General features: G+C 33.8%; 1 protein-coding gene across 1 annotated transcript in view; it reads right to left on the bottom strand.

Moving 5' to 3' along the window:
* Nucleotides 1-1136: 1136 nt before the first annotated feature.
* Nucleotides 1137-16137, bottom strand: part of LOC123661481 (membralin) — a 108571-nt gene continuing 93570 nt past the window's right edge. Inside the window, exons 9-10 of the mRNA XM_045596436.1 lie at nucleotides 8656-8755; nucleotides 1137-2795 (exon numbers count right to left, since the gene is read on the bottom strand). Coding sequence (XP_045452392.1) covers nucleotides 2052-2795; nucleotides 8656-8755 — 844 coding nt within the window. The 3' untranslated portion in view covers nucleotides 1137-2051. The remainder of the gene's footprint in view (nucleotides 2796-8655; nucleotides 8756-16137) is intronic.

The following is a 16137-nucleotide window of genomic DNA, read 5'->3' as shown; positions in this document are numbered from 1 at the left end:
TTTGAAGTTATCACTCAATATCCGTAAAAATAACTAAACAAGGTAATATAATAAGTAATGCCGACTTTTCTGCCCCTATTAATAAGTTTAAAGAACTAGATAATATCTTATAAATCCATGTATTTATATGTGCTTATTTAGATATTTAGCGTGTTTTCTCCGAAAATTTCCACTTCTGAAAAGCGATAAACATCTATATATAGAGAGATACGACAGTCCCAAAGAGGCCCAAAAAGCTTTTGAATACACCACTTATATAATAATTGGATGAAAAAAGCGAAGAAAATGTTCTTTTATTGACAAGAGAAAAAAATATCATTTGAAATCATAAGTTATATTCCTACTTTTAACACCTACCTACTTAAATTAGTTGTTGCCCGCTCATGTGAATTATATAATAATACTTTGCTAAATGGTATTTTATTTGTAGAGAACATTCTGAAGTTTGCTCTAAATTGAAGGACTTAAATAAATAAAAAAGATTGATTATTCAGATTTTAAAATAATAAACTTATCTACAAAAACTTTTACCTTGCCTGATAGGGGTATAGTTTGCATAATTTCTTAATTATCAGGGATATAGGCAAACAATATAGTAATTCTATCAATCAGACAAACTTAAATATGTTCAATATCTTTAAGAGTAAAATAAAACATCCCAAACATAGATCACACTCAACACGTGAAAATAGACTAAAATTTAACTAAAGCCTAAGGCTACAAAATAAGACACTGCAGTTACTGACTCTTAAAGTAAGTTCAACTGAGGTAGGGCACAGCAGGAATTCCCTGCTCAAAATATGGAGCAGGCCGACCGGGGTAGTACCTCGACCTTACAGAAGATCACAGCTAATTAATACTGTTTTCAAGCAGTATTGTGTTCCTGTTGATGAGTAAGGTGACCAGAGCTCCTGGGCGATTGGGGATTGGGTCGGCAACGCATTTGCGATGCTTTTGGTGTTGCAGGCGTCTATGAGCTACGGTAATCTCTTACCATCAGGTGAGCCGTACGCTTGTTTGTCGACCTAGTGGTATATAAAAAAAACTTGTATCCATTTAAAAATAACATGTCAACTCTGACATAAACTACGGGGAAAATGTTTCAATAGGTATGTTGTGAAATAAATAATACACAGTATGAACAAAAATATTTATTGCAATAAACTAAATCACTGAATGAATAGAATATGCTGACTTCCAGCACCTCTCACTAAGCATATTCGATGTAACAAAATCTTGATACAACACAAAAATATCCTAATAAATATTTTAGTCTAATCAACAAGTTCAAAACGTGTTAAATAGGGATAAAGTTCCTAAAAATCGTAGCGGTAGTTCATTCGATCCCGAATGACGTCTAGAAAAAGGGGTGGAAGGCTTTTCTAGCTCGCATCGCAGAACTACTGTAAGCGTTAAATTAAAATTATAAATAATAGAGATAGAACTCCGGGACTGTGGACTTTTTTACTGGAAATTTCCTCCTCTTTAAGGACCTTTTTAAATTCCATAAATGTTAATAGTTTTAGGATTATCAACAATAAACGAAATTACTTTTTTTTTGCCACTTAATTTGTTAATAACTTTTGCAATTTTTCGTGTTCTAAAAAATCCATACAACCCATTTTTCTAGACGTCATTCTGGATCGAATGAGCTACAGCTCACATTTTTAGGAGCTTTATCTCTATTTAACACGTTTTTGAACTTGTTGACTAGACTGTTTATCGACATATAGGTATTTACACTTGCTGTAATGGCAGCCATGACTTACAACTACAATCACCGATCCATATGCGAAATTGCCCTTAACATCCGTTTAAAAACTCGATACAAAGATGTTCTATTAAAAATGTGTTTTTCATTCTTGTCTGTCGTCTAAGTATCATCAACCATAAATTAACAAGTACATTTCGAAAAAATTAGCATCTACATCATAATTGTCGATATCTATTTTCTATTATAATTTACGGCCATGACTTTAGATTTTTTAACCTAAGTAAAATAGAAACTGAATATTTTAACGAAAGCGTAGAGGCACATAGTTTAAATGATACTAGTCTAAGTCGTCACTTTCGGGCGACGCTCTAGGAGCTAGTTTCGCAGTAGTGGTCGCTGTGCTAGACACAGGATCGTCTTCATTTACTTCCATGCTTTGTCTTCGTCTACGATCTAAAGTTAAACTCTCAACTTCAGCATTGTTTTTATGCATTACGTCGTCATTAGCCCCCTCTAGTGAATTGTTGACATCATTATCAAGCGTAGCAGTAGTCGAACTACTGCTATGAATCGTTCTAATAGCTTCATTAGACTTCTTTCTCTGAATTTCTTCAATTCTCATAGCTTTTTCAGCAATCGGTGTCACTGTTTGATTCTTATCATTATTTGTATTGGCAATAGCTTCCGTTACCTGCGGAGCTACTGCTCGTTCTTCGGTTTGATTTTCTGTAGTTGCACTTGTATCATTAGCTGTTGCATTTGGTGTAGTGCTTCGGGAAGATATCATGTCGCCAGTGTGAGTGGTATTAGTTTGCACCGTGGATACAGATGGCGTCGTTTGCGTTGTAGATTGTGCTGTATTTTGAACTGTTTGCGTAGTTGATTGTGTGGTTGGAGGTGTAGCCTGGGTTCCGGTACCAGGAACATCGTGGTATGCTCCTCCACTCGCTAAAGCAGCTATACCTGCCAAGCCCATCATTCCACCCATACCATGATGGGTACGTAAGAGAAGTTGTTGTAATTGAGCCTGCTGTAGTATTACTGGCAACTCATAGTGATGGAAGAAGTATAACATTGAATGCTGTAACAAAGAAATATATAATTATTACACATCACGGTCAGTTCTTATCTAATTAATAAAAAACCTCGTATTTAACGAGATATATAAAAAAGAGTGGAATGCATTAATTATTTCTAAGGAAAAGGTAATTAATATACTGTAGCTGCAACTATAGTGCGGGGAACCGACACCGTGGATACTAGATACTAAGGATATTTGTGGCGCATTTATGAGACACGTCTGTCGAAGCAAACTCTCTTAGACAAATAAATGAACGACTCGTGACAGTGTCACGAATGGTCTCGGCGTTATTTATTTATTTCTGGGTCAAACTTCCCTCCCTCGCGACACCCAACGTAAGTTTTAATTAAGAAACTTGTGACCGCTCCGACTCAACTTTTATTTGAAATTATATTTTCTCAAACTCTCGTTTTCATTTTTTTCGAGTTACGGGTGAATGTAACGGATTGTCAGTGATAACTCGAGACAACTTGAAAATTCATTAGAGATGAATTAAATATAAAAATTTGCCAGCAAACAAGATTTAACTTTTTTTTACTATTATGTACCACAAAATATCTGTACTCGTTTTATAAAGAGGAAGCTGTTTTCGTTACATTTACATAAACCAACTCTGAAACTACTAAATAATGTTTTGTTATTAACTAGAAAAATACAATATAATGAAGTTATATAGGCTTTTACAACTTATCAATATTAATCAATAATGGATGTCTAATTTCGGATAAAACAACTCGTACAGAAATCGTACAGTTATAATGAAAATATACCAAAATATTATATAGAAATGCGATGTTTTAATATGTAAATCAATTGGCGTATCCAGAGAACGCGGAGTTAGGATGCGCGCGTTTAATTAGCGCGGGCTCCAAAAATCTGCTCGCTGATCATCGCCACGGCAAATATAAAAAAGGATCAAACGTTTGAACGTTGTTTAATGGAGAGAGATGCCCTTTTATACGTCCATTAAAACCGCTTTGAGATTTACCTTAACCCTATTTGAAAGGTACGTGAATAAAAAACGATCTCTTTATCAATTTTCAGATCATTTGTAACAGACTACGTCGGCTTTTGGTGATATTTTAAGCTTGCCGTTTATTTGTATATATACTGTATACAGAAATGGGAAAACGCTTTAGAATAGATTTATCTTAACCTCTCCTAGTTGTCGTGAATATAAACGCTTCTTACGACAGAACCCCGTTTGTAGAGTTTAAGGGCGAGGCTCTCACACGACTATAATTATAGGACACGTACAAACAAAGACTAAAGACATCTCGAGAGACGGCTAAACTTTACAAAAAGAGGCAAGACCTCTTTATGATGCTAAATTTTTGCCGCAAAATAGTCTAAAACTCTTTACGGACGGCGCCTCGATTATGCCAAGATGGTAGAAAATTTTGACGAAAATGAAGTTATTTTGATTTAAAATGCAAAGAAAAAACGCCGAACGACAACGCAAAAAGAACGAAATATTTTCTCCAAAAAATTCCTTTTCATTTAACTAATCCTGAAGTAGACAAAGAGACTATTTACGAATTATACAGAAAAAAATAATAAAATTGTAGATGCTTTACTAACTACAATATAAATAAATTATATTATAGCAAGAATATTACTGAAACATATAGGGCTGTTTAAGAAGTTTTAATAAGTCGACTAGCCCGTTGGCTCAGTTAGTAGTGGCGCTACTTTCTGCTCCAGGGTTGCAGATTTGATTCCCACTGAGTCTTAGTGTGATATTGGTATATTTATATACATATCTATTATTTTTATGTATATTTATTAAACAATAATAGCTATTACAGTCGGCTGTTACCAACACAAGCAATTACGTTGCTTACCTTAAAAACAGACGACTCTGTGTGCATGTTATGATATATTTATATATTTATTTCATGGAATTAATTTTATTTAATTAAGTTTCAGTTATTACTCAGATATATATATAGACTGCGAAGAAAATATATTAAATTGTAATATATTTGCGATAGCTTTAAACCACCCACATAAAAGTAAAAATTAATATTACTTAGACTTTAATATTATATTATAGAGGAAATGTTTCGAATGATCGTAATCTTGAAGTTACTAGAATCTAGAAAATCATGTGTGATATGTGAGACATTATAAAGGTATTATGACAAACAAAAACGTAGCAGTAACTATTAATTTGAAGCAACACAAATTCCATGACGTAAATGTTAGCCAGGACAAGCCGCAGTTTGTGTAGCTAAGTGTAAACTACGATTAGCAAGATATCTGAAAGATTACGCCACTTTGCTGCGCTTTCATCGCGACTAATCTTTGTGTACTTAGGACTTCCTAGAAATTCACCAAACACTCTGTTATAGTCTTATTAATTATAACGTGTGAAATAATTTTGCACAAATATACATAACATTTGTAACGAATTTTAGGTTATACAAAGATTAATGTTCCATTAGTATTTTTAACCGACTTCAAAAAAGGGGGGAGGTTACTCAATTCGACCGTAACTTCGTCGTTTATGAACCGATTTTGATAATTCTTTTTTTCCAACCAGGATCTAATAAAAGGTCCCAGAGAAATCGAGGGAAACTCTCGAAAATCTGCATAACTTTTTACTGGGTGTACCGATTTTTATGATTTTTAATTTAATCGAAAGCCGATGTTTATCACGTGGTCATATTTAAATTTCATCGAGATCTGATTACAACTTTTGGAGTAATCTTTGATAATGCGTATTTACTTGACTATTACTACGTCTACCTACGTTGTATTACTTGGCGATATAATTGAAGTCTGTTTTTTTTTTTCGTTTGTCTGCAAATACAATTATAAATCTATAGTAACATTAGAAGCTAATGAGTTGTCTGTTCAGTTCTATTTAATTTTTTTACATTACCAAAAAACAAAATGAATATTTATGTTACTCCAGTTAATGTGTATTTTAGTTTACTCCAGGTGTTGAGCTTTATCATTGTCAGTTTACTATATTGTACAGATTTTAAAAAACATACTAGTTTTGATCTAAATCCTAATATTGTAAGTTTATTTAATACAAAAAGTGCTATCAAAACGCTTAATTAAAAACTAAGGTATCACAATTTATTACAATTTTATAAAAGTAGAAAGTTACACCTTAACTCTTATTTAGTTAAAAATTTATTTTCAAATTAATTTTCAAGGCAAAAAAAATTCAATGAACGCAAAATATATATGCATGCGTCTGATAAAAATTTAAATAGTTTCCAAGTAGTTGTCAACTTGTTCCGGTTTTAAATTGACTAGGTAGTCAAACAGTATGCGCGGCGCGTCAACGATGGCGGGCTAGCCTGAAATATGATTTTTATTAATAAGTTGACACGCTCGATGATTATAAGATAAGCCCCACTTTGCATTCCGTAGAGCCTTCTTGTTTTTCGTCGTCCCCCCCGTCCTGTAATCTGACAGAGTCGGTTCTCCATCGCCGGTCGTACGGTAAAATTTATCTCGAATTATTCAACTAATACACAGCTACGTCTTTGAAGATTTCGTATTCTGAATTACTAATGTGATTTTACAGTCTTATATTAGTTTTTAATAAGATGAGATATAAATTAAAAAAAAAGAAGATTAAAGCTCGAAAAGTATATATAACTGGATATTCTGTAGCTGACTGGTATAACTTATTCGAATTCCTAGATATTTTATGTCATTAGATTATTTTTTATCTTAATAAGATATTATTATAATTTAAAGCATAAAGAATGCTAGCCGACCTAACGAACTCCGTACCACCTTATTTTTTTCTTTAATAAAATAATTATATATATCGAAATAAAATATAGCCTATCTTCCAAGCTGGATCAAACTGCACACGTTATTAAAGTGCGCAAATTTTATTAAAATCGGTTAAGTAGTTTAGGAGTTCATCGCGGACAAACAACGTGAAAAGTAATTTATATAAATTAGATAATGCTAGCAACACACTCTACGTGGATTTATTATATTCAGTCTCTTTATTATATTACGTTTGAACACTTATTTAATCAATAAAATAATAACACGAATCCACCGGCCAATATATAAAACCCGTAACCCAAGACAAAAGCAGTACTTGTTTATTTAAATAGCTTTCAAAGCCGTATACAATATCTGTCAGCTGCCGGCAGGGTCCGTGGCGTGTTATTAGTTCCGCCCCGGAAATCGACCCCAGACTACTTCCCGACATTCAACGATGCCCACTTCCCCGCCTCGAATGTTTGTCCGCTTGTTTCTTTACGTTACTATAATTGTTTCCTGCCTTTAATGACATCATTTTTTGACGCTTATTTGTTATCGATGCACTAATGATTTGTAGTTGTCATAATATTATTGTTATATAAACGTATCTAACAAATACTCGTATACATATTTTAGCATGAAGTTTGTTTTCGGATTTTCGCATTCTTAGCATCTCTCGCATTTATTTATTCTACACAACTCTATAGTTTAAAATGAGACATTTTATTGCTAATGTAAAACGTAATTTAAAATAAATATATTTCTTGTACTAGAAACAACTTCAGGAGCTCGCATAAAATCAAAATCTTGAATAATTTAATGCGTAAATTTCGTCTCCAATTTTACGCCGGCGTCACGTTGAAATTCGTGAGGTGACGGGCGTCAAGAGTGCTAAGTCATAATAACGTATGGAAACGTGATTTGTTGACAAATGCTCGGGGGCCACGTCCTGAGGATAAGAGGCTTTCTACTTTAGTTTAAAAATAATAACCTCCGGTTCGCGAGCCGGATATATATTTATATAATATCTACTTGTGTGTGTAAAATCTCAACTCGTCGCGTGATCCCTCCGGCGTACCGCGACCCGTCTCATTGTTGCTCTGTCAGCCCTATCCAATTTAATATTTCGTTGGTTTCTTGACAAATAAATAACCGGTCATTTTCCTTACAATCACATATGAGAAATTATCCAATCTGTCCCGTCGATCGTAATACAATAGGACATATGTAGTCGGGATATTTTAACGCGGCATGGTAATCGCAAACGAGATCTGTTAGCTTAGCGAGTTGAGCGTAAAGCGACGACGAACTGTGAAAAGCGGAATTATTTTGTTTTTATTGCAGTATTAATAACCGCGTCCCGCTTTAAGAGCTAATATCGAGTTGAACAAACAGTTTGTCAAGCGTGGGGCGTTGCTCGCGGCGTCTGACCGACATCAAAGTGGACTGCACAAACACGGTACTAAGCGTGACGCGACAGGAGCGGTGTAATGAGCGATTGCCCTTTAAACTTCCTCATCACTTTATTTTTCTTAATTTTAATTGATAATAAATAATCAATTATCGTTTATAATCACGATACCTCACTTTAATTTCATTTTCATAAAGTAATTTGTACAACTTTCACAGTTATTATTTTAAATTCGTTAGTATCCTAATGATTCAAATTTTATACATAAATAATGTTTCATAATATTACGGCTGTATATAAATATTATTATGTCACTTTAAAGCTAAGATACATTTATTAATACTTTCTATTTTTTATTTGATGGAGTATAAACTATCACAAAACCTTACCAAACTGTTACAAAACAAGTCGAGTCGGAACGGTTTCAAAGACAACATTTTATCTAATATAATAATAATAACAACGTACACACGCTGTCCTCTTATCTAGTCTGTATTATAGATAAACATCCACTAATATAGCTTTTTATTTTGTTTAAATAAATACATATTGCACCCAGACACCGGGCGGGAATCGAATTCACAATCACGAAGCAGAAACAAGGGCACTGGAGACTTCGTCAACAGGCTTGTCAAAACGATAGTCAAGATAATTTCACGATATTAATATGAGAAAAATATTGTATAATACCATAATACTTACTTGTATAAAGAGCCATGATGTAACCAACGCAAGACTGCTGTACTGACCGTTGAAGCGATAGTGATAAGCGTAGAAAGAAAAGTGATACAGATAGAAGAATCTGTGGACAAAAGTTTTTATTAAAATTTATTACGACAAAAACTTAATATTTTTAATGAATAAATTTATTTATGCTGTATGGTTACGGCAGAAAAATATATAGCCACCCCCTCTCTTCCCGTGGGTGTCGTAGAGGCGACTAAGGGTTAACAGCGTTCCAATACCACCTTGGAACTTAAAAAGCCGACCGATGGCGGGATAACCACCCAACCGCTGGCTTTGAACTTTGAGAGGTCTATGTCCAGCAGTGGACTGCGATAGGCTGAAGTGATGATGATGATGATAATGATGATGATGATGATAAATTTACAAACGGTACACGTCCTTTAACTGAAACATTCATATTGTGAATTACTTTTCATATTTTGTTTAATTGTAAGTTTAGATAAATAAATTAAAGTGTTCCAAAACACAGAAATAACGAAATAATGCTATAAAGATGACTTGTGCAAAATTTCGATCAAAGAAAACATTCTTAACTGTACAATCAAAAAGTGCATGTGCATTATGATGCTATTTGTTATAAAATATAAGTAGAGTCACAAGAATCAAAGGCGAGTTGGGCTTGTTACTGGCGCAACAAGTAACGGCCGCGGGGTGGACACGGGTGAACAGAGCTTAGTTAACAAGATAATATTATAATTTCCGACGGATATCGGCTCTTTTATCACTATTATATATTACTACATTATTTTATCGTCATAAATTTTTTTAGGTGATTGATAATATCTTCAATGTTTTTGTAACACAAAGACATTAAATCATTTATATTAGCAATCGACTAGTCATTTACGAAGATATTTCCCGCTTAATTTTAGTTATTATTCTAGTTTACACAGTCCATTTCAGCCTATCGCAGTTCACTGCTGGACGTAGGCCTCCACAAGTTTACGCCAAAAATGGCGTGAACTCATGTGTGTTGCACATAGTAACCACGCTGGGTAGGCGGGTTGGTGACCGCAGGATTGGCTTTGTCGCACCGAAGACGCTGCTGCTCGTCTTCGGCCTGTGTATTTCAAAGCCAGCAGTTGGATGGTTATCCCGCCATCGGTCGGCTTTATAAGTTCCATGGTGGTAATAGAACGGTGTTATCCATTAGTTACCCTTACGACACCTACGGGAAGAGAGCGGAGTGGCTATATACTTTACTGCCGAAACCACACAACAGAGTTTGAGTTTACACAGTGAGCAAATCAAATACCATAGAGATTCAACGATTAACTGATTTCGTTTGTCAAAAAGTCAATATATAAAGAAACATTAAATTACAATCACGCGTGACAATATTTTCGTAATAATTGTGAATTTTAACTCGTTATGAATCGGATTCAACAATCAACAAATCAATTTCAATAGCCCCAGAGCACAGATCATTCACAAAGAAGCATCGAGTGTACGCCGAGTCTCACGAGCGTCGCGAGGCCAATTCTCACATTCCATGATTCAACCATTAGCCTCGTTATCTCCTTATTTCGGTGTATAAATTCTCAATGTACGACAAACCCCTGAAAAGGGGAAACGTCACCTCGTTATCTGAAAAGGTTGCAATTTTATTTGAAATCGATATTCGCTGAGATACAACATTTGTCGATGCGAGTGTAAAAGGATGCTCTCTTGTGAGAGGCGCTTTGTCGGAGAGTCCTTAAGCTTATTGTGTGGGTGTGATTTCTTTACGTAATGTAAATGCCAATTAGTTGGGATATTTTATATATTATTTATTCATATTTTTATACATTTCTACAAGTGAACGTCTGAACTTTTGACGAAGCATCACTTGAATGTATTAAGTCTATCTGACTGTTCAAATAGAGAAAGAATTCGAATATCGAGTACTTAATTTATCAAAATAAATGACGTTATTAAGTTTTTTAATGTATTCTTTTTAAAGTCTAGTTCATAAAAGATCATATTCAATTTAAATGTGTGTCTAAATAAAATTTTGTGTACATATACATTTGCGTAACTAGCTTCTACTGCATTATTAAGTCCTGATTACACGAAGTTAATAATCGAAATAAAAAACACAAAAACTAAACCTTAAAACCAAAATAAAATTAACCGATAATACTTGTAGATAGACGTTCAAGCAAGAACGGGAATCTTAACACAAACACCGGCAAGTCAAGAACGTAGCAGGTTAATTATAACTAAGCCGCACACGTACAGATAAACGTACGTATTTAAATGTTAACACGAGAACCGAGCGCGGAACACAACAGTCGCTAATTAGTTCGAGATTAATCCGACGTATCCCGTGTGCTCGCATAATACCATAAACATGTATAAACATGCCCGGCGACTGACGAGTATTGATGCTTCGAAATCAATAAGTGTAAAAGCATACGGATCAAATGCACGCCGGCGTGTAGGACGTTTTTGTAGATGAAAAAGCATTTAATAAACAGGAAATATTATGTTTTTATATTTTTGTCTTTTGTAAAACATTTTGATGATTATTTTGTCAAGTAAATAAATGTAAAACGAACGCTGATTATGTCATAAAACTTATTGCAAGTTTTCACAGTCAAGTATGTCGCAATTAGGGATTGCAATCCGGTAATCCGGAGGACCCGGCGTCATTATACGCTTATAGCATCCGGTCCAATTTGCCGGATTAGGTAGCCGGATCCAGTGATTGCATATTTTGAGAAAATAACCAGTCTATTGAAAGTAAGAACGTGGTTGGTTCTTGTGTGTGTACACAAGTCTTTTAACATTGAAATAGAAACTTGCCTAACAGTTTTAAGCCATTTGTTACGCTGCACGTATTCGACTCTGAGCAACTGAAACGAGACTATTTGCTTACTTAATATGCGGTGTATACATAACAGTAACATAAACCGATATAAAAGATTCAGATAACTTCGAATAGGGAAGGAATCTAAATAAGACATATTATATATTTTTTTACATTTTCCCAGTCGGTATAATGTCGCCATATAAGGTGTGCACCTTCTTTATTGTCTTAAAGTCAGTCGTTTTTAAAGTAAGATCCATTGCTGTTTCTAATAAAATATTCTTTTATATATATAATATTCAAATTATGTGACAGTTAACTCGGTTTAGTGTAGATAGTAACAAATGACGATAATAAAGTTAAATTTATCATCATCATCATTACAGCCTAATAGTCCACTGCTGGACATAGGCCTCCACAAGTCCACGCCAAAAACAACGTGAACTCATGTGTTTTGCCCATAGTCACCACGCTGGGCAGGCGGTTTGGTGACCGAACAATATATTTACTATATATCTATAATCACTAAAAGAATTGAACATTATCGGAAGAATTAAAAATACACATGAAGCTCCTTGGTCCGTCTCCTCACGTGACACACGTTGACACGAAGTGTTCGAAATCGAACTGTTCGTGGGTAAAACAATCTATTTTTTGAATAAATAAACTACTAATTACTTGTTTAATATGTTATTTTATTTGATGTATTTGTCTGCACAGAATCCAAGCAAAAAAAATTTCGTACCTTCAATTTTAGTAATGAGTTTTTGAAATGAATCCCATAAAAGAAAGTAAAAAATTAAGCCCCTTATTACGCGTAATGCTTTAACATTATTAATAGATATTTTACACATAATTCGCAAAAAAAATCCTTTCAAAAGAACGAATTGTAAAGAACCATTTATCCCTCGTATTTTTCTAAATCTCCTAAAAGAGATAGACGGACAAAAGAAGGAGCAACTTGCTTATGTATTTCAAGAGACTATTTGTATAACATTTTCAACAAGAGATAAAAAGACCACTGCATAAAATAGTTCTTAAGCAACAATTTTACGGACAGATCGCTACCGGAATAATTTAAAAAGGGAGGGTAGTTGGCAAAGGTGATTCTCTTGTCCGATGCTAAGCCGCTTCCGAGGCGTCGGGCCTTTAAACGACATCAAACAAACACTACCTAAGTATTAAACATACATAGAGAAAAGAAGCGAGCGCTGTTTACTTAATGTTATTTTGTATATAAATATTTTATAGACCTTCAGTTCAAACATAAATAAAAATGCTGTCACATCTTGTCGGTCACTGGCGTAGTGCGACTAATCTATTAATGGTGTTTCGGATTATTTATCGTCACTCCGAAGGCAACGTGCGTCTATTTTTATTCAAAAAGAGATATGTTTTAATACTTATTTTATAGTACGTTAAAATAAAAATAAAAAATTACTTTATCAAATAGTAATTAGTTAATATACGATCTAATTTAGTAGAAATTAAAGAATGAATTTTCAAATATCTATTATTTTTTAATTTTAAATAATCAAAAAATAAGTTAATTATATCCATTATGAAGTTACAAGCGATCAATGAAATTTTTTATATAAATTGTTAATTTTTTCCCCGTATTAAGTTAGCTTCGGGCGACGTGTGAACTAAAAGGGAGTGACGCTCTTCGCCTGGCGTTCGTACAAAATATCAAAAGTCGAATGCCCATTTACAATTTCCCTTATTACGTCAAAATTATTCAGAAGCGGATGAGGAGGGGCGAACAGAATCTTGTTGAACTAACTCAGTGCGAAATCACTTTCGCCTCGGCCTTTGATCTCGACTGCGCCAAAGGAATGTTATTCAGTAAAAACATGCAAATTCGATAAAGTATAACACAATATTACGGCTCAGCTGCCGTCGCGACGTTCCACAATGCTGTAAGCATCGGAGGACGCTTTAAATATTATTTGCCCGATACCGGAACGTCATACCCGTTCGAACAACATATTTTTGCTACGAGGGTCTTATAAATTTTTTATCTAGTAAATCAAAATACAAACGTGATAAAGTATGCTATCAAATATTTACACGTATATAACATACAAATTGTAATGGGTTTATTTAATTACGACAGCCATCTCATCAAAAAATAGCGCTTTAACAGTATTGTATGTTTTCGCATAAAATTAAAATCAAAAGCAATTCACGGTACCTGTACACATCTGACGTGTTTTTTTTTTCTTTTGTGAATATTTCATGCCTTTCAAATTTACTCAAAATGGATCGCTAAAATTGAGTTTCATCTTAAATTTTGTTACATTGAACCTCTTAACAAAAATTCAGTTTTAAAACATTTATTATTATACTCGATTATTTACGAGGAAAACTCTTTTAGCCGTTTACACGTCCCATGAAACGTTTCATATTTAGAGACAAAGGCGTTATGTATGTAAAGGGAAGTATATAACGAATGCGAGGGTCAATTGGACTATAGGCGTTTGAGCGTGAAGCAAAATGAATGGTCAGGGTTCACGAGAGACGGTACGGGCGACCACAGGAATCTGCAACCGGGAGCGCCACTAACGAAATGAAATTCCGTCGACATTTCGCCTAACTTTCGCGGACTAGTGCGGCTATTAACTTCGGTTAATGCAACATTGACAATTATCTTACCCGGATAATTCTACTGGATTCTTGGATATAATAAATTGATATAAAAAAATTAAAGAATTGTGAACCAAATTTCATATTTGATAAAACAGTTAATAGTTCGTATAATTTTTTTAGTTATTCGGTATCGAGTTTCCAATTGTTCACACTCGAGGATCATGAAAACTTGTGGCGCCTGATGAAGTCTCAGACCATATAAAGCTACAAGCAAAAAGCCATAAATAATATTAAATTTCTAAGACTGTCAGAGTACATTACTTATTTAAATTAGATATTTGAAGCGAAGCTTCCAGTCTTATATATAGGAATTTGAAATGCATACATTGCATCCAAACATCGACGAGCAAGTTGGTGTTGATGCTAATAGAGCGTGGAACTTGCTTTCACCCCTGACAGATGCGGTTAAACAGACAAACTTGCTCCTGTCGAGTCAAGAGCTTAGGAACGCCGATATCAAAGATATTTCGATTAAGCAGCATCAATGTAATTGATATAATAATATATTCTTTATGATTTCCTCTAACTGTATTGACACTGAAAATACATGCAATCTAACGCTTTGAACAAAAAAAAAGGAAAAAAATATATGATTATACCTAGAAAAGTGATTAATTAAATAGATAATATATATACTTCTCATCAACACTAATAATTATGCAAATCAATATACTGTTTAACTGATGAAATAAGTCACTCTAAAGTGGGAAATACACAGAGGCTATTTAAATTGACACATTTGAAACGTTTTGAACTTTTATACCTTTCATAGTATTTCTTTTAAAACTAACCTCACGATATACGAGCATATTTATGTAATACAAAACAACAATGAGATATATTGAAAAATATATGTATACAACAGTCAAAAGCTAATCGAAGGAGTTAAGTCTCGATCACCGCCTCGCTTCAAACTTGGTTCGAGCGAGCGTGAAAAGCGTGACCCGACGCTCGACTTGTCAAAAGGAAGCCTGCCTGGTGTAAAGAGTTCTAGAAGTTTCCAATCCGGGACCTATTCTCCTCTATTTTGAACGACAAAGTTTCACCGCCACGGGAGAGCCGATACCCATATTGTTTACTACTGTGGCCTTAATTCGCTCGCTAAGTTTCAAACACTTGCAAAATACGGACTTCTTGTTGTTAACTTTCGCTTGATATTGTAGTTTATATTTATTCACTCAAATATATGTATTTGTAATGAAGCAATTTATGTTAATCTACCCTTTTATGTATTGGTTAGTTTTCTTACTTTAATGGACACTTTATAAGACTAATATAATCTTCAATATAAAAATAAATAAATTGCATACCTGAGCAAATACGGATGTAGATATGCAATTTATTTTCATTCTATTTTAACACCTAAAAAAATTATGAAAATTATGCATAAAATTTTGAAAATATATGTACACAACGATTATTTCAACTTTACGGACTTGAAAGTTCGGAAAAGGACGTCTGTCGGGTTAGATAGTGTTAAAATTACGTTTTATAACACTTTGCTCACTATAAATTTTAAAACAAATAACTTTTCAACTCGAGTTATTGAAAGTTTTAATAACCTAAATTTTTATCGAGTAACGAAGCTGTTATCATCCTATCTAGCGATCTCGTTGAAGGTAATTGATACAATGACAGTTTATTGAAACATAAATTAATTAAGGTAATTGATGAACACCGCCCACTTGGTCACTAAACATGGCCGGCGCATATGAAGTTACTTCATAATAATTATGAATTAAATTTTTTTTTATTTTTTTATTTTACAAAATGGGTTTAGTGAAACTCACTGTAGTTTCACTTTATTACATTAAAATTTTCCAATGCAGTATCAAACTTTTCAGTGCTTTTTCCGAAAACTTTCGTTAATTCGTCGTACCTCATTATTTCGTGTAAAAGTACGTCTAAAATAAATAAATATATTATATATAAAAACCTAGCTGTGCAGGCGACTTCGTCCGCGTGGAAGTAGAAAAAAAAATATTATTCAGCTCGCA

Source organism: Melitaea cinxia, chromosome 17 (assembly GCF_905220565.1).
Source record: "Melitaea cinxia chromosome 17, ilMelCinx1.1, whole genome shotgun sequence".
In the NCBI taxonomy this organism is placed as follows: domain Eukaryota; kingdom Metazoa; phylum Arthropoda; class Insecta; order Lepidoptera; family Nymphalidae; genus Melitaea; species Melitaea cinxia.
The sequence above is the reverse complement of the archived record's forward strand: the minus strand, read 5'-3'. Positions and strand labels throughout refer to the sequence as shown.